General features: G+C 41.9%; 1 protein-coding gene across 1 annotated transcript in view; it reads right to left on the bottom strand.

Annotated features, from left to right (window-relative positions):
* The window catches only part of UNC79 (unc-79 homolog, NALCN channel complex subunit), a 181,668-nt gene that overhangs the window by 12,924 nt on the left and 140,998 nt on the right, over positions 1 to 27,746 (bottom strand). Inside the window, exons 44-49 of the mRNA XM_019481650.2 lie at positions 26,664 to 26,768; positions 20,217 to 20,294; positions 16,345 to 16,434; positions 11,272 to 11,447; positions 6,752 to 6,938; positions 3,767 to 3,964 (exon numbers count right to left, since the gene is read on the bottom strand). Of these exons, the coding sequence (XP_019337195.1) occupies positions 3,767 to 3,964; positions 6,752 to 6,938; positions 11,272 to 11,447; positions 16,345 to 16,434; positions 20,217 to 20,294; positions 26,664 to 26,768 (834 nt within the window). The remainder of the gene's footprint in view (positions 1 to 3,766; positions 3,965 to 6,751; positions 6,939 to 11,271; positions 11,448 to 16,344; positions 16,435 to 20,216; positions 20,295 to 26,663; positions 26,769 to 27,746) is intronic.

The raw sequence follows: 27,746 nt of genomic DNA, 5'->3' as shown, positions 1-27,746 counted from the left end.
CATTGTGGGTCAGGATCCAGGGGGGGCCAGGGGAAAAGGACTTGGTGAGGAGGTCTGTAGTAGACCCCCACTACGTCGTCTAGCTTGTCATCCTGGTATTCTCCAAGCAGCTTTCAGATGCCATACAGGCGAGGGAGGCAGTGGTCATGGGGGACCTAAATTACCTGGACATCAGCTGAGAGGAACAGGTGGCCAAAACAAGCTGCTCAATAAGGTTCGTACACTGTGTGCAGGACCTCCACCTAACCCAGATGGTGTCCAGTCCCACCAGGGGTAGCGCCATCTCATGGGGGACCTGCAGGTACACAGTAACCTGGGTGATAGTAACCACCACTTGGTCGAGTTCACTATCCAGCAAAGGGTGAGAAAAATATCCAGTGATGCTAGAGTTTTAGACTTCAGAAGGGCCAACTTTAGGAAACTTAGGAACCTAGTTAGTGAGGTGGCTGAACTCAAGAGCATCGGTCTAATGGGGGTCCAAGAGGGTTGGAAGTTTTTCAAGGAAGTGATCCTTGGGGCACAAAAGTAGTCTATCCCCTTATGCAGGAAAGGGGCTAAGGGGATAAAATGCCCCGTGGCTGAACAGGGAGCTTCAGGAAAGACTGGGGGCAAAGAAAGAGATGTATAGGCAGTGGAAGCAAGGGGCAGCCACCAAGGAGGTATGCATCACCCTGGCGCACTATTGCAGGGAGTCAGTTAGGCAGGCCAAGGCAGGACTGAAGCTTAGGCTGGCTACAACAATCAAGGACAATAAAAAGTCCTTCTACAGATACATAGTGAGCAAAAAGAAGGCGCAGAATAGCATAGAAACCCTGCAGGACAAATCAGGTCAGTTGGTGGTTGACGCAGACAAAAAGGCAGAGCTCTTCAATGAGTTCTTCACTTCAGTACTCCTTATTACTGACCAAGACAATCCCCCCACCTTGAGCATAGACAGATGTCCAAAAGGCACCAGACTGCCAAAGTTTAGTGCTGACTTAGTTAAAGAGCACTTGGAAGGGCTGGATGGGTACAAGTCAGCAGGCCCGGATGACCTCCATCCACAGGTGCCAAAGGAATTGGCCAGTGTCATTGCTGAGCTGTTGACACAGCTGTTTGAGCTCTTGTAGTGCTCCAGACAGGTCCCTGAGGACTGGAAAAAGGCCAATGTGGTACCCATTTTTAAGAAGGGGAGAAGGAAGGAGCCAGGTAACTTTAGGCCAGTCAGTTTTACCTCTATCCCTGGGAAAATACTAGAAAAAAAAAATCAAAGAGCATATTTGTGAAAGCCCAGTAGGGGAAACAATGCTGAAAGGAAACCAGCATAGGTTCATCACAGGTAGATCCTGCCTGACAATCCTTATAGCCTTTTATGACCAGGTCACACACTGCCTTGACATAGGAGCAGAGGCCGACGTCATCTACCTAGATTTTAGGAATGCCTATGACACAGTTTCGCATCCTATTCTCATAGGGCAGCTAACAGGCTGTGGAGTGGATGCCTATGCAGTCAGGTGGGTGGCTAACTGGCTTAGGGACTGCACCAAGACAGTGGTGGTTGATGGGTCATTCTCGGCCTGGAAGGAGGTGGGCAGTGGGGTCCCGCAGGGTTCAGTCCTTGGGCTGGTGTTATTTAATATCTTCATCAGCAATTTGGACGAGGATATGATGAGCACCCTCTCCAAGTTCACGGATGATACCAAATTATGGGGCAAAGTTAATACACCAGAGGGCAGGGAGCAGTTACAGACTGACCTGGACAGGTTAGATCAATGGGCGGAACGTAGTAGGATGCAGTTCAACAACGACAAATGTAAGGTACTCCACCTAGGAAGGAGAAATCTCCAGCAGACCTACAGGTTGGGGGATGTCCTCCTCAGCAGCTCAGAGGCTGAAAGAGATCTTGGAATCATAATTGACTCCAAGATGAACATGAGCTGGCAGTGTAACAAGGCCATCAACAAAGCCAATCGCACCTTGTCATGTATTAGCAGATGCATGACCAACAGATCGAGGGAGGTGATGCTCCCCATCTATGCCGCACTAGTCAGGCTGCAGTTGGAGTACTGTGTCCAGTTTTGGGCACCGCACTTCAAGAGGGACATGGAGGATCTGGAAAGGGTTCAGAGAAGGGCCACCCACATGACTAGCGGTCTCCATGAAAGACCCTACGAGGAGAGGTTGAGAGATCTGGATCTCTTCAGCCTTTTTGAAAGACGGCTGAGAGGTGACCTTGTGGCCGCCTATAAATTTATCAGGTGAGGACAGCAGGGAATTGGGGATGTGCTGTTTACCAGAGCGCCCCAGGGAGTAACTAGGAATAATGGGTGTAAACTAGTGGAGAGTAGATTTAGGTTAGACATTAGGAAGAAATTTTTTATAATAAGCGTGGCCAGAGTCTGGAATGGACTTCCAAGCAAGGTGGTGCTATCACTTAACTTGGAGGTCTTCAAGAGAAGGTTTGACAATCACCTGGCTAGGTCGTCTGACCTTGGTCCTCTTTCCTGCCAGGGGCAGGGGGTCGGACACGATGATCCATTGGGTCCCTTCCGACTGTATGAAGTATTCAAGACACGCTTGGATCCTTATCTTGCTGGGGTCCTTTGACTGTAGCTGACTTCCTGCCCTTGGGGCAGGGGGCTGGACTTGATGATCTTTGAGGTCCCTTCCAGCCCTAACATCTACGAAATCTATGAAATATACATTCTAAAAAGATTTGGAAGACCCTGGCTCAGAAGACTAAGCCACATATGCAGATTCTCACCCTCGGAGAGCTAAAGATCAAGATCTTCAGAGACTAAGACAGCAATTGTCATTTCAGTTAATGAAGAACGTCTATGAACTCTGTGGGGGAACCATACTTGTCTTGACTCTAGAAAATGGAAGTCACTGTATAGCCTGCTTTTCTTAAGCAGGTTCTCATCACTGAATGTGCAAACCTAAAAACATACACTGGCATTGTGCATGCCCAAGCCTATGAAATACTGGTCAATGGAAGTTTAGAGCCCTCAGTACATATCAGGGGGCACTGGGCACCTAGCACCGCATCAGGCTCTTAGCAGACAGGCTGTTCCAGGAGCCCCATGCCAAGCAGAGCTAAGCCAATAATCTTTAACAGAAAATGTATTACAATTTGGCTTATTTTCTGTTTTCAAATATCTGTTAGCAATGTGTGGTCTCATAAATCACTCACAACTCAAAAATATATGCCAAGTGAAGTCTTTGGATAATTCTTATTCAGTGGCTTTCTTGCAACCAGTCAGCTCTGAGTATTCGGTATGCATAAGCTGAGCTGTTTCGACTGAACATGAGCTACATGGTAAAACTCAAAACAAACACTGACATAACCATTTGGAAGCATTGGATCATTTCTCCTAGGCAGAGTCAAACAGGGGCATGGCCACCTGTAGGAGGGTTAGGATGCTATCTCTAAGGGGGCTGTCTAAAATGGGTCTCCAGTCCAATCAGCAGTAGTTCTAATATCCAAAAAAGAAACCTAGATCATCTTTCAGAAACTATAGGATAGATCTGCTACGACCTAACATCCCCTTCAAACTCTCAAGGACAACACATATGGTATATACAAAAACCATGCAACTGTTTTACAAAATTGGTCCTGCTTGGGAGCAGGGGAACAGATTAGATGAGCTCCTGAGATCCTTCCCAGGCTTATTTTCCATGAAAAAGTATGCACAGCTTTATGCATACAGCTTTTAACTTGAAACCCAGAAGGCTTGGCTTTGCTTAAATCTGTGATAAACAAATCTGTACACACCATCTGACTCACCACTTTGTTATGTGCCATGAGCTGTAGGATACTAGGTGTCACCCGGCTCCAGAACTCCAGAGCTGTAAGGATTGCTGTAAAACTAAATTCATTTTGATTTTGGACAGTAGGGGCTACTGCTGTTTGTTCACAATATACCGTCCAGAGTTGGGCAAATATAAATGCATGGAAGAGGGAGCACATGTGCAGCACCGATGTCTGTAAAACAAGAATGCGAAGAAAGTGTTTTATTGAGATAATGTATAACGGTATAAATTGTACTCCCCACAAAAGCAACCACCATTAACGCAGGGTCCAGTTGAAATAATCCACTTGAAAGGGCTTCTATTTCATTTACTGCCAAGTACCCTAAGCCTATCAAGTGTTTTATCTTTTGCAAGGGTACAGTAAGTGGAAAGCACCTGCTAACAGCTTGTTAATACTCTACAAATCTTTTTGCATATACAAATCCAAGATTCCTATCTAATAATCAATTGGCCCAATGTGGGCCCATACTCCTGAGCAGTCACACTAGCATCCATCCCTCTGACGTAAGAAATGTGTGCAGATCAGTATGTTCCTAGGGATCAATCTCACAAAACTTCCTGAGGGAAAATTCCCCACTGCAGCCAATGGAAGGTCTGTTGGATCACACCTTTTAGACTCAACAACCTTTAAGATTCATCATTTTAAACCTGTTCTGGATTAGTTGGTATGAGTTTGGGGTCTCAGGAAAGGAGTATGCTCAAAAAATAAATAATTTTACTTCCACATTGTGGCCCCAGGGTATGAGTTTTGTAAGGCTCACAGCATAGTTTTATGAATGTACAGAACATACCTGAACATGCTCTGCTAGTAATAAATAATAGCAAATGTTATGTATGGTGATTTTTTAGCCTTCTGGACTCTGAGGCATGTCACTAGTTCATTAAAAAAAGAGATACTTCACTGTATTTCGGATCAAAGATATTTTCTTAGTTTGAAAGTATAACAGTGATGCATACTTAGCAGCAGCATGACTGTACCAAATGTTGCCATGGTTGCTTGGTAACTAGAGGGAAGTATTTGAAGGAGCAAAAAAGAAGTCCAGGAAGAATGAATGGGAAACATCAGCCTTAGATAGGTTGGAGAGTGCTAAGTAAAGGACAACCCTGTGATTGTTCTACTTCTGTAGTTTATTAAACCCTGTATAATGTTGTAGGAATACATGTTGTATCTATGTTAATTATTGTTGTAAATGGTTTATGATTTGCAACAATGATGAGCACTTGCCATCTTCAAAGCACTTGACAAATAAAGTTGTACTTGAACTCATCACTGTTTGCAAATAGTAACTCTGTAATCCTGACATCAAGCCTGAGATGTGGGTCAGCTACTGGTATTACACTATTTGAATAGAACAGGATAGAATAGAACAGAAAACTATTTTCTATATACTACTATACAGAACAAGTGGTAATTTACTTGTTACAGCGAGAGACAACGTCAGAGCTCAGTTTAGAACTAAAAAATTCCTGTTTCCTGTTACTGTGCTCAGAGTCAAATGCTTCAAACAAGATGAATTCTAGAGAAGTTATCACTTGTTTTCTTTCTCTGCAGGTACTGTTACCTTAAAAAGCACCCTTCTTAAACACAAGCTTATAGTCTCTTTCTAGGCCTGTTTCTTGTGAAGATAACAAGATGCCATTTTTAGTAGAGTGTGGTCTTTTTTGAAATACAAAACAGGCAGTGGACTTATGGTATTCAGACAGTGTGGCTGAAGCATTTTACAATGTGTAGGGTCTGGGTTATTGCCTGGGAGTGTATGCAACTTTAGACAGGGACATTCATTACTATGCACTCACATTTACAAGATCTGGAGAAGGGGAAGTTCTAAGAAACTATTTACCTCCCTGTGAAAACTACAACTGGTTGCTAAAGGCAAGATCCTGTTTTACCATGTGCACAAGTGGCACTCCATGCACAGTTGTTACTGCGCACCCATTTAGTACTTGCTAAATGCTAAAGCAAGTATTAAATGACTGCGCAGTAACAGCTGTTATTGCACAGACCCAGTAGCACACAGGTTGTTTATGACCCTACTATGCAGTAGTGTCAGCGTCATGGTTCATGCCTCCTGACACTATGCCGCCATAGCTCAGTGCTACAGTGATTGCTTCCATATCAGAAAAGGCTCACCCTACTCAAGGACCAGCCAGAAGCAGGATGAGGGCACAGCAGTGAACCTGCCCACCTTCTAGCCCAGTAGTTCAGTGGCTAGTGTATTTACTCAGGGAATGGGAGACCTGGGTTTTAGGACCCTGATACCCAAAGGTGGTTTGAACATGCGTTTCCCAGTTCCCAGAAAAGTTTCTAGCTATCAGGCCACATGCTAAGCATTACGAAGAACACTTGACTGCTGCACCTTGCATTTAACATTCATCAGATAACACTGATAAACAGAACTTCAATAATTTTTGTCCCCACTGAGAGCAGGGACCCCCATCTCCTCTAAAGCACTATCCATAGCACTGACTGCCTCTGGCTGGTCCTCCTCCTGGCCTTACACATCTTCCCTTCCCGGCTACACCATGACCCAGCTTGAATAACAAGACTGGAGAGTGCTCTGGGAGATGCCTCACACATGCCATGTTGGTCAGAGGCTTTTAGTGGTTTCACATCCTCTCTGAGGGGGTAGGCTATGAACCTGGGCCTCTTACTCCCTGGGCAAGCACACCAACTATAAAACTCCTTCCCCTCTGGTGTCAAATACTTGCTACTTGTGGTTTTGGTGGAACTTACCCTGAAGTACCTGGGGGAGAGTCTATTCCCACTGGGCACCAACACAGTCATAGTGCAGCCAGCCAAGCATGCTCAATAGGAACGTGCAGGATAAGCAAATTATTTAAGTGCTAAAAATTGCCATTGTGTGGCTCTACTTATGCCCAAAAAGGTGAAATAGAATTTAGTGCCAAGTGTTTGCAATACTGATGATGATGCACACCACAAATGCATGGACTTCCTTACCTTTGACTGCTCGGGAAACCCAATCAGGATAACTATAAGGTGGTCTGCAACGTGGGAACCTGCATCCAGAGGAATCGGCATGCAAGACGATGGAGAATTTGGGCAGACAACATTGTGCGTCAGGGACCCCAGAAGGAGCCAGGAAAGCAAACGAATGTGAGATACACATTCAATGAACTCCTTGGGCCTGTCAGAGAAGAGTGCATTTTCACAATGATAGTAAATTTTCTATTTCCCTGAATCTTGCTCATCATTTTCAAAATATCTACTAAGGTATAAATCATTTGTACAGTTTGTGGGAGTTCCCATTAGAACCACTCATACCTTGGCTGACTTGGTATGGTATAAGCAAGCCCAACTGAACTTGTTCTGTCTGCACAAGGCAAAGATCATGTACACAACTGCTGCCAGGAACTCAGTTTCATAAATCCATGTGTAGTGCTTATTCAGATACACATTACTGAAATGGAGGAGGCTGCCCAAATTGAGCTTTTTAGTATGGTTCCCTGTACATTGAATATTGTGTTCAGCAGAAAGCAGTGACCCGTGAGATGTGTGTTTGATTCCTGGCTCTGCCACAAACTTACAGTGTGACCTTCTCTCTGAATCGCATTTCCCCATCAGTATAAAGTAGTAAATCAGCATTCCTTTTTCCTTACCTTTGTCTGCCTTTGTCTAATTAGATCATTAGCCTTGTTTAATCCCTGTTTTAACCTCAAAAGGAGCTGTGATGGATCCATTACTGAGAACCACCGTTCGCATACCGTCATGAAGCAGGCAGAGAATGGTGACAAATTTCAGTGGGCATCCATACTTGAAAAAGATTCTCCACAAAATTTCTTCGCTGACAGAGTTCAAAGCTTTTGTAAGGTCAAAGAAGGCCATGTAGAGAGGCTTATGTTGTTCCCAAATTACCCCTGCAGCTGGAAAGCTGTGAAGAACATGTCAGTTGTGCCTCTTGATGCCCTAAGTCCACACTGAGATTCTGGGAGGAGCTCTTCAGCAAGTATAAGGAGATGATTAGAAGTGTTCTTGCAATGATATTTCCTGTGCTGGACAGCAAGGTGATCTCTCCATAGTTGGATTTGCCTCTTTTCTTGAAGACTGTCACAATTATGACATCCCTGAGGTTGTCTGGGATTTCCTCATCATTCCACACCCTTAAGATGAGGGCATGAAGCTGTGATGTGAACTCCTCTCCTTGTTTCAATGGAGATTCCATCCACTCCAGATGCCTTGTTGTTTTTATCTGCATGATGGCTTTTCTCACCTTGTTAAGGGTTGGAGGGATTCTGAGATCATCTCTCACTGGGTGTTGCAGGATGGAGTTGAGAACACATTCTCATCAACAGCAGAGTCTCACAATTGAAAAGTTCTTCAAAATGTTCCTTCCAATAGGCATTGATGGCTCCCCTTTTCTTGATCAGGTCTCTGCCATCCTTAGGTCGCAAGGGGGTTGGTCCCTAAGTGCTTGACCGTAGATGGATTTGGTGGCACCAAAGAAGCCATGCATATGGTGGATGTCAGCAAGATGTTGAATCTCCTTAGTTTTGTCTTCCTACCATTTGTTCTTCATATTGTGGGTCCTCCTTTAGACCTCTGCCTTGGCTTGTTGGAGACTCAATTTCTTTTGCTTATAGCTGGTGTCATTTTGCCAAGCACCAAAGGCCATGTGCTTGCAAACAATCAACTCCTGGATCTCCTGGTTGTTCCCATCAAACCAGCCTTGATGTTACTTGATAGAGAATCCAAGTTTCTCTTCACAGGCACTGATGAGGTGGCCTTGAGTGCACCCCACATGCCCCAACTTCCATTGTTGTTGATTGGAATTCACCAGTTTTCACTGAGGCACTGGTGGAAGAGGTCTTGCTTGCTTGGGTCCTTGAATCCTTCAACAATGATCTTCTGTCAGCATTTTTTCCACTGCAGCTGTTGTCTGGGGAGCCAGTTTGAGTGACATCACCAAGTGGATGAGTCAGCAGTCATCAGCTCCTAGTATAGCTTGAGTGATGTGGACATCTTTGTGATCCTAGATATGGATGATGACATAGTCAATTAGGTGCCACTGCTTAGATTGTGAGTGCTACCATGATGTCTTGTACCTGTTTTTCTGGCAGAACAGGCTGTTGGTGATGATGCGTCCATTATCTGCACATCAAGAGGAGGATGCCACTGGAGTTGACCTTTCCTGCTCCTTCTTTGCCAATGTTTCGGTGAAGTTTGATGTAGAATTCCTCCTTGGTTTCATCAGTGGTGCCAAGAGTCAGAGCATATGCACTGATGGCAGTAACATACTGGCTCCCCGCCAGTTTAAGATGGAGAGTCATAAAGTGCTCCTTAAATCTGATACGGAACTCATTCAGTTAATTTACGAGTTCATTCTTAACGGCAAAACCAACTACTTGAAGTCAGCATTCTCCTTCCTGTTTACTCTTACAGAAGAAGGTATAGCCACCTCCATGTTCTTTGAGCTGCCCATCACCTGCTCACTGGATCTTGCTCAGTGTAGCAACATCACTGTTGTGTTGCCTGGGTTCTGGGGCCATGATTGCAGTGTGGTGCTCTGGCCATTCACTGTTAGTGTTGTCCATGTACGTTCTGATGTTCCAGGTCCCAAAAATGACAGTGTGTTTTTGCTGGTATTTTTGACTACAGTAAAGGTGATCCCATTGGACACAGTGATCCAGTCAGAAAGAAATATAGAATACTGTATTAGATGGGGTATGTTTAGGAAACCTTTTCTAGCCACCCTCCCCCACACCCTGCTATATGGGGTGAGCAGAGTGGATCCTGAAGAAAGCTGCTCAGAAACAGTTACAGCTGCTGAATCACACTCTTGTCTCATCCAAGTGCTACACAGCCTTCTTGTAACCGCCGTCTTCATGCCAGTTCCTGACTAGGAGCTTCTAGACTTCACAATCCTGCTCCTGTCACCATTAGCTGGTCACCATAGGGCTTGAGGAATGTGCTGGAAAGGCTGTTTTCACGGAAGGTGCCTGGTGCCTGACTTTTTATCATGGAAAAGCTGCTGCGCATCAACTTCCACATGGCTCTTGACATAGTGGGACCTTGATTCAATGGCAAGGAGACCAAGCCTCCTGAGGGAGGTCTAATATAACAAGATTTTCCCCCTTATAGGAGTTCAAAAGGTAAAAACACCATTGATGATTAGGAAAACTCCTGGATCACAAATAACAAATAGGGTAGAAGAACATCCCATTTCTTGGGTTCTCCTGTCACCTAACTTCCTTAAAAGTTTGATTAAATGTCTCCGCCAATCCATCTGTCTGTGTGGAGCAGAGGCTCTCACAGGTGGATTTTTAAAGGTCCCTGTAACAGGGTTGCCTGTCCCTTTAAGAAGGGGCTGCAAGCCTTGTTGAGTAGTTACAGGTATGGCGAGACTCCTGGTAAGAGTCTCCTATGACCCCTGCTGACTTCCTACCCTTTGGGCAGGGGGCTGGACTCGATGATCTCCCGAGGTCCATTCCAGCCCTAATGTCTACGAAATCTAGAAGACAACTGGGGATTTTGTTCCATTGCAGCCATTCCTTTGCAGTCATTGAGATTCTAACATCTTCTTCTACCTACTCTGCCATAGAGGACTTGTAGACCTATGGCGGGGGTTTGGGAAGTCTTATTATAGTTGTGACCTATATTTGCTATGTCACAGCACTGTCAAAGGATTTGTGGCTTTTCAGGAGGGAAACCATTGACATCTGCTGTCCTCGCTGCATCCTGTTGCTGCTGCTTCTGCTTGGTCTGCAACTGCTTATTTGTCAGAGTTACCCCTGCTTATTTCCAGCTAACTTTCCCTAAAGGTCATTCCACTATCTGTCACCTGTGGATCTGCTGTGTAGCAGTACAACTCTGCCCCACAGCCTGTCAAAGTACTTGTTATCTGCTATTCCTCTAACACCATCAACACCAACACTAGTAGTTTATTTAGAAACTATTTAACAAGCTACTGGGAAACTGTGAATAATGTCAGTATCATGGTAGTACAAAACTGTTACCTAGCTGGGTTCTCATTGCCATTTTTCATTATTAACCTAATGTCATTGTCAGTAACTCAGAGCCAATGAGGCATAACTAGAATACATTTATTTTATTTATTGACTCCACTAGGTTATTCAGCCCCAGAAGACCTGGGAGTTTCACAGACCTTAACTGATCAGGACATATTTTACACATAGGAAACTGAAGCACTGGCAGATGTAGCCCCAGCATGTTCAAACCCATGTATACTCTTAATGGTAAGCACATGTATAAGTGCTTGTATTACTCAACTCTAATTGACTTGCCTGGAGTCACATAGAAAGACTATGGCAGAGCCAGAAACTGAACTCAGATTTGCTTAGTATAAGTCCAGTGTCTTTCCCATAAAAGTCATCCTTCTTTCTGACAGTATTATAAATAGTGTTGGGGTGCCTCACAGCCATCCCTTTAATCTAAGTATAACTTCAGGATTTTGGGGGGAATGTCTCACTATTCATCCTTTTCAGGAAAACCAGTGCCCTTACCCTTGTTGCATTGCAGAAGGAGGATGGTACAGCCATGGCAAGTAACGAATCACAGCTTTATTATCTCTGTGGTTTCCTCGTGTAATTTCCATGGCAGCTATCTGAGCTAAGCCAACTTTCAGGTGCCCGCCAAATGTATCCTCATGCAGTGGCTGAGAGCACGTCTTCATGTGACTCTGCAAAGCAGTGGAGCATTTTGTTAGATCCACATTACTCAAATCTTCAGGGAGTGTCTGTTCACCTTCAATCACTTTGTCAATAGACAACACTGGACACAAAATATGGAGCAAATTCACAAAAAAGCACCAAACTCCTCAAATGTTTGCATTAACAATAATGCATAATAGTCTTCTAGATTACCACAAGGAAGATTACTGCAACATCTGAAATCCAAAATCAAAGTTATGTTTTTAGGTTGTGACTGGTCATATAAATCACATGATATCATTCCTGTCCTCTTCATTAGTAGGAACAAAGGCTTTTGATTAGAATACCGCTGATAAAGTGTATAATCCTAAAATCTACTTCCCAGGAACATTTGATCTAACAAAACCCCATCAACATCAAAATGAATGTTCATGTCAAATGAGTGTAAAAGAGTATGGACTCAGATAATGCAAGTTTACTTCTGTAGTATTTGGCCAGTGTGGAAGGAGGCTTTAAGAGCTAGCAGGCTGCAGCTGAGGAAGGTTGCTGGTACAACAGGAAGGCAACTGGGGCCACATGACCCTGGAGTGGGCTGGGTTTAGAGATGGTATAAGCCTGGGTCCTGAACTGAGCAGGCAAAAGGGCCTTGGAGGCTGCTGAGGGAATGCTGCCTAAGCAGGACACCTGTAGCTCCAGGATGCCAGCTTGTAGAGTACAGCCTGTGGCAGTCTAGAGGTTTTAGTGAAGGGACTAAGGGGTGAAGGAGGTCCAGAGGGATCAACAAGTCCAGAGAGGGGCTGAGTATGGAACTAGGGTGACTGAGAGCTCATAAGGGACAGAGGTAGGGGACAGGGGCCTGAAGCTGAAGAGGGGCAGAATGTGTGACTTCAGGCAGGAAGGCTGCACTCGGGATTAGCTGAGAGAGGCAAAGTGCCCAGGAAGAGCAGGCCACCAGGAAGTTGAATCAACATCCGTGATCACACCTGTGAGGTATGGGGTGTGGTGTAGGAGCAGACAGAGCCACACAATTACCCTTTAAGGCAAGATCAGGCTTGGGAAGCCCTGGGGCAGCCTCCCATTTTGTAAAGATTAATACCAACAAGGCATGGCAGGTGAAGGAAGGAGAGTTTTGCCTAAGAGGTGTCAAGGCTGAGGGCTAACAGAGTACTACAGGAGCAAGTTGGCCACCCCCGCAGGTGAACCATGTTACAGCCAGCTATAAAGGAGACATGCACTGTGTTCCTCTGAAAATAAATTACAGAAGTAAATAAAAAGTAAATACATCACAGCCTTCCCAAATACACCCATTTTACTAAGTCTACACATCTTTACATGTTCCTGAGGTTAGGGACAGAAATTACAAACCGGTACAAGTGATCAGAAATCAGTTCAAATCTGTATCACAACAAAGTTCAGTGCACATAAACTGCTTTCAAAATGGCAGAAACTGGCTTAAGATGAACCTGGATGCATGTAGTATTAGTATCAGCAAAACGCTGGCTTACATGCACAGATGCTTCTCAAGCAAATCCTAGGATGTCATTCTCCCATTGTACTCGGCCTTGGTGAGGCCACAGCTGGAGTACTGCATCCAGTTTTAGGCTCCATATTTCAAAAAGGATGTGGAGAAGCTTGAGAGAGTGCAGAGGAGAGCCATGTGCATGATCAAGGCCAGGAAAACATACCTTATGAAGACAGGCTGAGAGCCATGGGACTCTTCAGCCTGGAAAAGCACAGGCTATGGGGTGATCTGCTGGTCACCTATAAGTTTATCAGGGGTGTTCACCAGGATCTGGGGGAACGTCTGGTCACCAGAGCGCCCCAAGAGATGACAAAGTCGAATGGTCACAAACTCTTCTAGGACCGTTTCAGGCTGGATGTAAGGTAGAACTTCTTTACTGTCCGAGCCCCCAAGGTCTGGAATGGACTGCCACCAGAGGTGGTTCAAGCACCTACTTTGAACACCTTCAAGAGACATTTGGATGTTTATCTTGCTGGGATCCTATGATCCCTGCTGACTACCTGCCCCTGGGGCAGAGGGCTGGACTCGATGATCTTCTAAGATCCCTTCCAGCCCTAATGTCTATGAATCTAGACAACCTAACAGATTTAGATTAAGCTGGTTTATTGAACTTCTGTCCCAGATCCCCTCCAGATTCAAGTTAACTCACAGTCCTCCAGCATCCCAGGATGTTTTGCACCTCCCCACAAACTCCCTTTTGCAGGGTGAGCAGGCTAACCTTGTCCCAAGCTGCATTTCCTGAATCAAAAGTGAATGTCTGGTCACTTGCATATTGGTTCAAACTACGCAGTTTAGACTAACCACTGAAGATTGAATCAATTTAGCCTTGAGCTTTTTGAGCATCTGTACTTAGCCAAGACAACACAGAACTAAGTTGTCACGTTTTATAAAATAACAGTCATATTAGCTGGCAGACTTTTGCATTACTTCAAACTGCTTGATAAATTATTCATATGGGTTAAATCCAAACTATCTAAAATTCTGGAATGCTTTGATTCTAATCCAACATTCAACCCTCCAGGCTAGAAAGTTTAGGACTTTTCTTACTGGTTTAATTTTGTTCCATAATGAAATCGAAATGTGAAGTCTAAGACGCTGGTTTTAATTCAGATCCGTCACTAACTATATAAAGACTAAGCAAACGTTCTGGAGATACCTAGGGCCAAAGGAATAGTCACACTGAACTGAAAAAGACTATGCATCTAATTGAAGTCAAGCACTTGCATGAAGTTTTGGAGGAAAAGAATCACAACTGATAAGTAGACATGAAGGGAAAATAGGCAAAAGACAGCATTCCCTGAGTAGCCATCTGAAGGTATTTACAAATAAATGGTTTCCATTTTTTATTCAGATTCACGTTTTTCTGTGGGATGAACAAACCTGATGAGTCTCTCACCACTGATTCATTTGTTAGGTTTTTTGGAAAGCAATTTTGAATGGAATAAAAAATGTGTGAATAATTATTTTTAAAAGATAGAGTGGGAAAGGAATTCAATTTGGTTGAAAATGATTAATTAGGTCATGCTTTAAAATGGATCACTACCTCCACACAAAAGAGAAAAAAGCAGCTTCCCCTAACAAAGCATTCCAAAAACTCAATAAGGTTTGGGACAGCTATCCAATATGGTAAGGACTTAGGGAAGATATTTTTCTCCATTAAAATAAATATCCTGTGCATTTCAGGATAAGCAAGTTCACTCACTATCCCTACTCATTTGTGGAGCTAGGCGTCTTGCCCTGCAATATGATGTTCATGAACATTAAGGTTTTCATGCTACAAGGTGAACTAGTAGCATGATGAAACCCAGCACCCTGTCAAAGGCTTTTGGGAAAGGGTTGATACAGCCCCATAGCAGACTTTTTCAGGGAAGCTGCAAAGTCATCTCTTTGGAAGATGGTGTTTATTGTACAGCCCTTCACTATATGTTGATCTTGATTGCAAAGAATGTTATTAAAAAACCAGCAACCTTTCAGACTAAAAACAAATCTAAGATTAACAGAGAAGCCTCTGTAGAACTATGCATATCACAGGTCAGGGATGACTGTGTGAACAATGGGCATAGGTTTTCTTGCTAAACTTAAGCAAGACTGGTAGAAATGTGCATGTTAAGTGAGCTTTAGATCACATCGATGCAATCTGGCTACTGTGTTATTTCACCAGTAGTATGAAAAAAAATCCCCTAGAAAATATATTCAACATGATTTTTTAGTTACAGAAAATTTCATTTAAAATTTTTTGTTGCTTTTTATATTGTCGTTCTTATTTTTCCTACAGTAGTGTCTACTACATGCCCTCACTACTAATACGTCAGAAAATTTACTCTTATAATAGTCTCCTATTATTTCTATTAAATTTTTAAATCAGTAATGGCATCTGCCAGTTAGTACCAATTAAAATAGCTTATCTTCATCTTTAGAAGAAGTTATCTCAGTCTTATAATGGAACTATTTGAAACACTTTGACGTCATACAGAAATTTTAAAAATCTGAATTTCTACTTTTATAGGAAATATCAACATTATTTGGTTTTGTTTGATTTAATCTACTGGGTTTATTTTGATATAAACATTTTTCTGTCATATTTGTAACATCAATCAATCTAATGCATGAAAATAAAAAATAATACTACAAATTGGCTAGAAACTTAGTCTATTTCCACTATCTAAACTGTGAAAAATACAACAAAATAAACAAACAAAATTATACATAAGGAAATCATTTTAATTTTTATGTATTTTAATAAATATTGGATAAATATAGCAGCTCTAATATTAAAATGTAATTAGTAACACAAATAAGGAAATGTATGTTTTTTTGTGTCGTTTTCAGCTGGATTATCTCTTGCAATGCACTCTTTATATGATATTATCTTATCATTACCATCCACTTCTCACTAAAATCAGACATACATTTTTATCTGTAATCTTTTCATATCCAAATCACGTTTCCCTTCAGTTCTCTACCTAAGTTACTTTCTGGCCTTTGAGAAATGACTAATCTATAAGGCCCCTACCACACATTACATATATTACACAGTGAATTGGTTAATTGTACAAAAAATTTAGACCATCCACACATGTAAAGTAAGACTGGCCACACGTGCAAAGTAATTAACCATGTGATAATCACACAATAAATTTAGATTGACCACATGTGCAAAGTAAATATTGTGCCATAACAATATCCATCCAGCTATAAAAAGAGTCAACCAGCTACAGTTAGTGCTTGAAAATGTGTCACAACTTAATAGCTGGTTTCTGTCCAGCTTTAATTTGGACAAGGGGCAGGGCCCTAAGAAAGAATGGTGTCAGTCATTTTCATAGGGGATCCCTCCAGCTATGTAATTTACTAAAAATGCAAAAGTTATTATAATTTGGGTAAATATATCCCTGTCCTGTACTCACCTTCAGTTTAGTTAAGGTATGCATATCAGCAATAAAATCCAGCACTTCGCCAACATACTGCCTCATACATTCCATTGCTGCTGTTCCACACTAAAGTGAAAAGAAACAAGTATAATCATCCACTTTTGACATATTCATTTTTTTTTGGCTTTGCCTCCTGTTCACTGAAAACACATCTGTTTCTTGTCTGCCTCAGGTTCTTTACAGTTTCTGTCTACTCATCTTCTAACTGAAAATAAATATTCTTTGTGGCTTTATGTTCAGTGGTATCCTGCACTAATGTCAGTAGCTGCTTCATCCATCGCAGAACTTCTCACAGTGGTTATAATAAAGATTTACTAAAGATCTTTTTATGAATATCGGCAGAACATAAGCCTTATACTTTTTACTGGACCTAAATCAAAGTCCATTAAAAGAATGGCTTTAATAGCCTTTGGATAATGCTCTCTGATACTTTGTTCTTTAAGTAGCTGATCATTCTTCTGTGTGAAACTGATGAACCGAGCCATAAAAAAGTGAAATTAAAATCATAGGCCTACTGCCATTGTTCATACGAATAAGTCCAGAAAAAATTCTGTTTAATCGTTGTTTGCATAGTTTTTGCATGTTAACAGAGATGGATGTGGCACCAACATTTTTTGCTAGGAGAAATCAAACTAATAGAATGTTTACACTAGCAATCAAACGAGGCAAAATGTCAGCATTTTATTGCCATTTCAAATTGACCATTTCAATTTGTTGAATTTTTATAAAAGATGAAATCTGAAAGTTTCTTTCACTGAGCAAACATTCAATGATTTCCAAGGAACATTAAAATGATTTTTACAAAATGTGGGCAGCATGACATATTCTGAAGAATCCAAAAGGTCCTACCAACCATAGACATTTAAAAGACATTTCATTTAAAAGAAAAAATTGTAACAAAATAGTCTCAACAGCTAGACACAGCCCTAGTTGTTAGAGCAGTGATTCTCAAGCAGGGTGCCATGACACCCTGGGGTGCCTCAGGGTGCCACACAATGTTAGCATTGTTAGGTTTGCAAACAGGACTCATAAAATAAGCCCAGAGATTTCAAATAGAAATCCATAGTTGTGACCTTTGAGTAATTTGCAACAGAGAAACTGCTCTTATATTTCTGTAGTCAAAAAAATGTGAAAACTAAAAGCTGGCATTTTCTAGTGGTGGGGGGAGAAGCAGGTCCAACGTGGGGGGGAGGGGGAGGAGTGGCCATGCTGCGGCGGTGGCGGTGGGGGGAGGGGAGGAGTGAGCCCAGGCCTGATGCAGGGGGGGAGTGGGCTTGCCATGGTGGTAGGGGCAGGGGGGAGCAGCAGGCCTGGCCCAACACAGCAGTGGCTGGGGAAGGGGAGGAGTGGGCCTCCTCCCCACATTGGGCCCAGGCCCATTCCTCCCCTTCCCCCACCCCCATGTCGGCCCTGAGCCTGCTCGTCCTGTCCCCCCGCCGCCGCCAAGTTGGCCTAGGCCCACTGCTCCACCCCACCCCCCTGCTGTGGTGGCCCAGGTTCTCCCTACCCTCAGGCCCAGTCCTCCCCTGCATCGGGCCCGGGCGCGCTCACCTCCCCCCACCGCTTGGGCAGGGAGGGGTGGAATGGGCCCGGACCCCAAGCAGCAGGAGGGAAGGGGAGAGTGGGCCGGGAGGGGGGGGGGACAGGGCTCCATCCCTGCCCGCTGCTTACCCCCCCTCCCCAGTAATTCTTGATGGGCAATTGGCTAGTGACGTCATAAAACTCAGTCATGAGCCAACCTACATGTCACCCTACTGCATGAACTCCCTGTACTTCTTTCACAAATGGATAGGAGATGCAATAGAGTTGGCATAGAAGAAGAAATAGTCTGTGCTAAAGGCGCGTCTACACGAGATGCTTAAACTGTGATGCCACAGCTACATCACTGTAGCAACATGCTCTCTCACTACAGCTCATCATTCTGGTGACATGGCAGTTAAAAATAACCGTGCACCACCAACACGGTTCAGTAATGGCTGTTACTGCATCATTATTTAGTACTTCCTAAAGGAGCCTAAAGGAAGTACTAAATGATGGCACAGTACCAATGGCACCATAGGGGCACATGTAGATGTGCCCTGTATGGCAAGATGAGAGCTGGGACCAAACTAGCACAATTTTGTTCATGTGCTCTTACTGACCAATGCACCTCAACATAGCTCCTAACACAAGTCACAGAAATAATCTGTGCCACTCCAGCTTGTGGTTAGTGAAAGACATGAAAAGTGCATGCAGAGAAATGCAATATATTAAATTGCCAAACTAAAATAAGGCATAAGTCAGACTACGCAGGAGTCTTTGAATACAAGGGTTTGTTTTACAAGCCACCTGAGTAGCCCATAATTCTAGCCAAGTCAATGAGAGCTGTGGATACTCTGGACTTCTGAAAACCTGAGCTTTCCTAAAGGCCTAGTTATTGTGGATGTAATGAACACAAGATTTACTTTAACAGCGTAAATCATTGCTTTCTCAAAAATAAGCCAGGGCTTACAAGACTGTTTGATATATATGGTTTCAAAGGAACTTACAATGTTCCTGTCCCATAAAGCAATAGTGTATGTTAGCAGAGAGCATTCCCTTCGTCTCCTGTGTAAAAACCCTGGAGCATGGAAACCAAACACTCTTATCTGAGCATGTATAACAGTCTGAGTTGGTTTTGGTCATAAACTAGTTTAGCTTTAATTGAATTTTTGTTCCTGAAATTTGAAAATCTGGTCAAATTCTATACTTAAGCAGCTGACCTGAGTGTTTCTCATTTTTCTATGTTAATATGAATCTACATGGTGGTGAACTATAGCACCTTCTGTCTCTTCAAATGCTATGCCTGTCAGTTCCCTTGACAGGATAACAAACAGTAAAATAAGGTCGCTGGCAGCCCTGTCAGAGTGTCCTCCATCCAGTTTATGTGGACTAAAGATTCCACATTGGTTCTTTTAAATTGAGTGATGGAATTATAAAAGGTATTGTACTCAAATCTCCTGAATAATAATGTTCTATTTCAAGCTGACTATTTATTCAGTTGCTCTCAGCAGTAACATGATGCATTCAAACAATGGAAAAATTTTCCCCTCCGAGATTTCTTCTGAACTGATCAATTTCTCTCATGCCTTGTTATACCAAGACCAACCTGGCTACCTTCATCAAAATAAAATAAAGAGGTTCCATTAGAGGAATGTTAATTATCAGTGGAGCTCAGCATTCAAAATCACAGACATCAAGTTGTTAGATACAGAAGACTCCTTTAGGCCATCTCTAGGTCTGGATGAGACTTGCATATGGATAAAGAGATTCTGCAAATCATGGAGCAGACTTGAAATGAATAAGTCAGACCCCAGATTGGTATCTAGCCACCTAACTACTGGTAATTCAGCTACACACATAAGCATAATAGATTTAAATACTCTAAATATCACGGAAAAGATGCCAAAAGCTCCCATGCATGACTTTTTGGGGAGAGGAAGCAATGGCCTGAAACCTCCCATTTTGTCTGATTTTTCTGGGGATCATTTAGTTGGTCTCCTCTCCATATATAGTTGAACCTCTGGAAAATGACAAAGTGACCCTCATTTGAAGGAGTACCCCATTACATCTGTGGTGCTTGTTGCATGAATAATAATTACTCAAGCAAGTAAGGGCTGCACTATCAAGTTGTGTTATTTAAAAGTTTTCGCTAATGGCTTATAAAAGAGAAGCATCTCAGTTTCTACACTCGGTACACCTGTCAAACCAGAAGAGAAATAAAGGTGAGAGGAAGGCAGATCTAGCAAAATAAGCTGAGGATCAACACTGAAGCAGACATACTTCTAAAAAAGCAGAAACACAGGCAGGGAGTTTGGGTAAGTACTTACTCCAGGAATAGACGCAATCATCTGTTTGTGCAAGATTGTAGACTCAGCTAGTTTTGTTCCAGCATCTGCACAAACAAACTAATAAGAAATTAAAGATGAGTTATTTTTGCAGGAGCCTGAAGACAGTAATAAGTAATTTATTATTTTATTAAGCTCAGCTCAACTCTTCTTGCTTACATTTGTAGCAATCTGCCTTCGGACACAAAAGAACTAGTTCTGCCACTATAAACAAACTAATTTGTCTGCTGTTATAAGCAAATTAATTCCCAGATGAACCAACTGTTTTTAAAGTACACAAGTTGGCATGCATATACTGTTTTGTGCAGGAAATCTTGAGTTCAGACATAACAGAGGATAAGGCAGAACTATTCATCACTTGTGTGACTCTAGCGATTGCCCTGGAATTACAATATGGATGCACTAAATGAGTTTATTTTACATCCAGAATGGAGCATTATATTCATCTAGTCTGACCTCCTGCATAACACAACCCAAAGAATTAAGCAATGCCCGAGTCAAACCCAGTAAATTCTGGGCTTAATTTAGGTTTCCCTGGACTTTTATGATGCTTTAATTTTCCCTTATTTTCCTCCATTCCCTTTTTTTCACTCCTATATAATCCTAACTCCTCTGCCCACTTCCTCCCAACCCCAATCTCCAATACCCAAGCTATTCAGAAAAAGCGTCTCTGAATATTGCTATTTATTTTCTATATAGGTGAAATACTGTGCTAGACACTTTACAGAAAAGATTGTGTCTGCTCCACAGAGTTGGCTATCCTAACATTAACCTTGTCCTTGAGCAATTCAGTTTCTGTCCATTGCAAAAGCAGTATGTCATCCCTCCAAAAAGCAAGCAGAAATACAAGGTTCACAAGTATAAACCTAGATTTCTTTCTTGGCAATTTATGTTCTGACACCAATCTTGTCATAAATTTCAGTAATGTAGCGCACAGGTTTAGTATCATGGTTATTATTGATTGTCCCACCTCTTGTCCCTAAGGTCCCCTATGGTGCTAGAAGCATCATTTCTAGCCACTCATAACTTACACCTTCTTATAATATATTTCAACGAGAATCTTCATATTACATACCAAGAACTTAGGAACACTCATGCATCAGACTTAGAAGTCTGTTCTTGAAAGGTAAACAGCACAAAGAGAAATCAATATGTTTAGGGTAATGTTCAGACAAGGTCACCCAAACCCTGCCTCTGGCCAGGTATTTCAAATCTATTTAAGTGGACTGTCTTGCTAAGGAGAAGCATTGCTTACTTTAAATATTATTCTCTTATAAAGGCTGCATTGAAATTGTATTAACTTACAGCATGCAACACATTCAAAGGGCAGGTTATATAACCTAAATTAATTTAAACACCAACAATGGTTGACAACATCCATAAAGTTTGTAATGAGCAATTAAGTGCTGTTCAGCTTATCCTTTGTCACATCTGGCCTGCAGCTGTGAAAATCCTCTCAGAGCAGCACAGCAGTGAAGAAAGGTTGGATAAACCAGAAGAAGGCTCAAAATGAAACATTTCTCATTTTCAATTCCACTTCCTGTCATTCATCTCAACTCCCTACAAATACCACAAGGCATCAATATGCCACTGGCAACAAATTTAACATCACTCATATGAAAAAAAAGTCACACTGTTAAAGTATGGGGAATAGGCAAATATATGTTGTGTCTCTTCCTAATGTTGTCTGCTAATGGAGATAAAGTTGCAGAGTAATGAATAAATAGTCTTGTCTGCTGAATTTGAGTGGGAGAAATATCTAATATGCAACATATACTCCCCCACCCAGACAAGACCATTTATTCATTACTCCTTATCTTTACACATACTAATACTCCAAGTTCTAAAACATTATTGTCAAGAAATACCTTCCAGGGAATCTTTATCTTAGATAACAGATATGCATTATGCTTTTATTCAGAGGGTGAGATACTACAATGAGGTAAGTCAGAAGCAATAGAACTATGCCATTTTATGCTAATTGAAGATCTGGCCCATCATGGGTGCTACCTCCAAGGTTTTATTGTTAAAAAGGAATAATAAATACATGTCAACTGAAAAAAAATAAAACCAAGGCCTGACTCTTATGGAAACCACCAGGAGCATTGACCTTGGTGCTATCACAAATCTCATCTCATTGCCTTCCATGAAGTAACTGCAAATTTACACTAGTAAGAAAAAGAGAGACTAAAACTTTGGGATTCACAATGCTGGTTAAAAAAGTAGTTCCTCTATGAATGGCTTGGACCAATATCTTCTAATTAAAGACTGGGTATGGAAACTGAGAAGGCAACTGGTTTCCGGGTAAGATGTAAGTGAACCTTGTGTTGGAGAAAATTTGTATGTTGACCAAACAAGTCACAAGATCTTTCGAAAATAAACCCACAAACTAAGAATTTACAAGAGCCTAAAACAGATGCCTGTATTAATTTTGCAGTGATCAGTTTCCAGAATATAATTACTCATATGCACTAATTAATTTCAACAGCAATATGCAACTAATAAAACAGGAAAATAAAAGAAAAACAGTACAACCCTGAGGAATCTAGAGAACAAATGTTATAATTTGGGAAACTGCATTTAAAGGATCTGAACCAACATTTTCTGAGTCTGTAAATAGTCATTTGTGAAGAGCCAATGTGATTATAGCTACATCAATAACTTAGCAAGCTCTTCTGTTAGATCAGTAACAAAATGAAATTAATAATATGCTACAGTCTAGCAAATACACACATTAATCAGTAAATTCCAGACCAGATTGAAGCCTTCAAATTCTAAGATTTACTGTTGGGAATATAGAGTGCAGATTAGTTTTTTTCTGAACCACTGGACCTTTCAGCTAAAGAAACCTCTGTTTAAAAACAATGGAGTGAAGATACTGGAGAAGCTGGCACCCAGTCCTTAGAAGTACTAAGTAAATCATGCTAAGAGTTGCCTGCCAATTAAAATCAATAGGAATGCTCCACATTAGAGATGGTTGGGAATTCTCATGTTCTGGTTGGGGGACGGGAAGGGATCATCGTGTTTGTTTAGTGTTCCATGAAAAAAAATCCACACAAATAGGGTTTCATCAAAGCACAGGGCCATCCCTCCCAATTATATGCATTTGGTCACTATGTAGCTACAACAGAGAAAAGTAGCTATGCTTGGGGGCTTGCTGAGTTTGGATACTTTATATTTGCAATGTAAAACTGAAAAAAATCCTCAAAATGGATCTTTCTACAGAGAATTCCATCTTATTGGCAAGACCAGTATTTCTCTTCAAAAAATATTTTAGATAAAAAATTTCCACCAATTCTACTTAGCATCTCCTAGCATCAACCTCAGTTTTGTTACAATAAAAACTTATTAATTAGCACAAAGGACCGGGAGCCCTGGGGTGAAATAATGCGTTTTGTGAATTAATGTATATATCAATTAAACACCTTTAAAAAAAACAAACCAAGAGCATAAAGCACCTTTCTGATTCAATGGACAAGCAGAATCTAGTTTGAATGTTTCTGGACTGCAATGCATAGTACAGCTAAGCTGAATGGACTCTCTCACACTTTGGGTCAGGTTGACATTCACCCCTGTGCAATGGGTCACCCCAAGCCCTTTTAAGTGGGACTTAATTGATGTACACAGAGCCGTGTGTGGGGCTCCTAAAGAGGGTCCAACTTCCTTGGAGAGCACAAGCATATGCATTACAGAAGTCACTCACAGGGAGGGTGCTGAGGAAGGGACTGCCCGTCTCTGTTCTAACATACCAGGGGCATCTGTAGCATAGCAAAGCATCATTTGTCTCCACGCTTACCCAGTCCCCTTTTAATAAAGTTTGGTAAAATAATTCCCATCACATTTAGTGTTTATGTCACCAGTTACCCTGACGGTAGTGAGTAATCTGAAGTGAATGTGGGTGTCAAATGTGTACTCCAGGAATTCCTTTGTTATCCAGCCCACACCCAATCCATCATTAAAATAAAGTGCTTCTACCCTCCTTTTTATCTTGATCAACTTGACTGAATCTGTCTTCTATATGCACTGCACACAGAGAGGATTATGCTAACATGCTAACAGCTTTGGGAGGAGGGGGCTTCTGAAGGAAGGTTCTTGGAAGTGAATTGTTTTTCCATTTGTCTTGCAGTACCACTGCTACAGATTTTATGAACATAAGATATTGCAAATGAATGTGAATTCTCTAGGAGCTTCTCAGGATAGTGTGACAAACTAAAACAACTCACAGATATTGAAGGAAAACTAAAATTATATTATTTGTGATTTTCTTAGCTGATTTCCTACATTACCCTCAAAGTGAATGCAGTGTGTAGGAACAGTGCTAGCTGGGAAGCCCTAGAAATGGTTTTCTACTTCTCTCCACTACATAAAAGAGTTGTGTTTAGTAGCTAGACCATGGGAGGGAACCAACAGCTCTGGGTTCAATTTCCAGCTCCCATTAAGCTTTCGGCATTGAACTGGATCAGATACTCAGATAACTGGTTGTCAACCTCACACAAGATTGTCCAGTTCCCAAAGGGTAATAAGTATTTACATGCTAAAACCCACAGCCACATACATGAAGCAGCACAGAAAAGTAAGAATGGCATAGTCTATAATTCAGTGGAAGTTCGCTGCAGCTAAGGGGCACTGAGGGCACTGCATACCTCACACAATCATGCCATATGCTCTGAGCAGCCCTCAGCTAGTAACAACTTGGGTCACTATACATCAGTGTGGATTTAAGTCAGTGTTTTGAAGAAACTTATCTCCCAATAATAATTCCCCGAGTCACGCACTCTTCATCTTTACAATTACTAATGCAGTTTTTACTGACACTGAAAATAGAAATCCATGCCTTAAAAATAATTCTGTGATTTTTTAATTAAAGCAATTCTGATTTTTTAATTAAAATCGCCTTTGTGCTCCCCCACCCAAAAAAAGTTGTTTTTTTTCATTTTCCTTCCCTGATGTTATAATAACTGTTTTCAGAGTCATTCTAACTGCTATATAATTTAAACTGTCAATGTTATTTTTCAGTCAAGTGGCAACTGCTTATTTTCTATGACTAATGTACCAGTACTCACAAGAGGATCAGCTCATAATAACATATGTTAAGACATAGCACTGGCCACATTAAGGGGGGAAATGCTGTGATGCAAGGCAGACTGGAAATGACCCAAGGAGGACATTAACAGAGCTCAGACTGCTTGGACCATAAGAGTCACTTTTATGCTGATTCTTTGTCTTTAAGCTACTGAATGCAAACAATGACAAGCCAACTGCACAGTGCAGGAAGCTGTACTGCCAATCAGCCACGTTCAAAACTGCTGGTCCTCAGAAGAATGGCTGCTGCTTGATGGCTTGTTTTTCCCAGTTTGGAATCACAGGACTCCTTAAAAATTGTTTATAGAGTGAGTCTGGTAAGGGCAATGGAGCTCTCAGTCAGCCTGGAATTCTAGGGAACTCCAAGCCCCAAACTTGCACCTTATAACTCAGGCTCACCTCCAATTTTGTCACCTGAACAGGTAGGAGAGGTTATTATTATTATTATTATTATTATTATTAAAACTGGGGGTTTTCAAAGAGGCCTGAGGCCAGGTACAGACATTACACTTTTACCAGTATAATTGATTGGAAACTGATGTAGACCCATAACAGAACAGAAATTTGGCGCACAAAACTGGTTTTAAAATGGCAAAACTAAGATTTAAGATTTGCTCCCCATGAAGGGGTGAATGTGTGTTCAGCTCAGTACTGATCTAAACTAAGCTGCTTACAGAAAACCACGTGACTTAGATAAATTCTGTCTCAAGATTTTTAAATGTTTGCACCTAGCCCGAGAGACCAACCACCTCGCACTGACCTTCAGTAGGATTTAAATGTCTACTGCCCTCAGGCTTCTTTGAAAAATCTCAGCTAAAATCTTGCCTTGGGCCAGAAGCATGGTAAGGGGAGCAGACATGCCACCTGGTATATCCTTTGCTAAAAGAATCCTCTCAGTGAGGAGATCCTTCATGGACCAGAAGCAACTTTGCTGCTTCTCAGAAAAAAAGAAATGGGATCTTTACTCTACTCCAACTAGCTCTTCTTGCTCTAGGACTATCACCTGACTGGCTAGAGAGCTATGATATGAACCCTAAGACACATCTATAACTGCAGCTCCTTTGGGATGTAGTATGTAGACCAGGACATAAGCAAAGGTACTGAGAGTCATCAGCACTTTTGAAAACTGGGTCACTTAGGTGCTTACATATTGAGTCAGGTATCCAAATATAAGCACAATTTGCAAATATAATCCTTAGTTTTTAACGCCTTTAGTGGAAGCGTAGGTTTAACTTTTTCTTGTCAGGTTCTTTTTTGAAACACTTCTTAGGCATTTTGCTGAATTGGGACTTTAATACTTACAACCCCTGGATAGCATGAAAGACTTTGAAAAGCATATTTACTTACCTGTACCAGCAGCAGCAGGTTTGTATCTGGTAAGGGGGATTTTAACTTCAGTGCTTGCAGTAACTCCAGGATGACACTTCGGGTCAGGTAGAACTTATCCCTTTCCTAAAACACAGGGAAAATATCCTGAAAGGTTCTAGAAATTCCTGACATCAAATACTGCAGCAGAAAATTAGTCACCTGCCAAATTTGTTTTTAATTCATTATAAACAGTTGAGAGAGAATAAAAGAAAATCACAGAAATGTACTTTTGGCTTTGTATCACAGAAAAGAAATAAGTGACCCTTCATTTGTATACTTCTATGGACTCATTCCAAAGCTTTTTGAAGTCAATGGAAAGACTCATTTTTTAACTGGTGGAAGGCCATATATCAATGTGTGCATATTTTATATGCAAAACACAGTTGTTGTTGGAAGTCCATCCCATCAGGTAGGCAAGACAGCTCTGTCTCCAGTCTCCCTTAACCCCTTCTCCCCTCTCCCCACGCTCTACAAGCCAGTGAGGTAAACGGAGACATGCAGCATTGTTACAACATGAACACATTTAAACCAGATACATGATAATTCCCAGAAGCTGCCCTGTCATACCTTCACCTCTACCCTCCCCACTAGTCAGTTTTTGGTTTGTTCTGCCTGACCGCAACTTTGGCCCTTATGCTTGCCACAATACACATGTATGGAGCTGTGTACCCGCCCAGCTAGAGGGCAGCCTGCTGCAAATGCTCAGTAGCTTTGCAACGCTCACTCCACATGCAGTAAATGCTCACTAGGCAGAAGTGCCGAAGACAACAGTTACTAGGGGTGTGCAAAATGGGCCATATTCAACTCAGATTCAGATTCAGGCCAAATCGGGGACAGCGATTTGATTTGTTGATTTGGATCACTGTCCCTGATTCAATTTGACCAAATCCAGATCTGAAGAGTTGATGCTGATTCAGAGAATCAGCGATTCAGCAATAGGCAAAGCTTTAAATTTTTTTTCTACATACCTCGAGGTACCAGGCACAGCTCATGAATGCTGAGATGGTAGGGCAGATGGAGCGTCCCACAGGAGCGCAGGGGGGCCTTTCGGTCCACTTCCAG

This window comes from Alligator mississippiensis, chromosome 2, assembly GCF_030867095.1.
Source record: "Alligator mississippiensis isolate rAllMis1 chromosome 2, rAllMis1, whole genome shotgun sequence".
Lineage (NCBI taxonomy): Eukaryota > Metazoa > Chordata > Crocodylia > Alligatoridae > Alligator > Alligator mississippiensis.
Note: the sequence above shows the minus strand (reverse complement) of the source record. Positions and strands in the feature narration are given on the sequence as shown.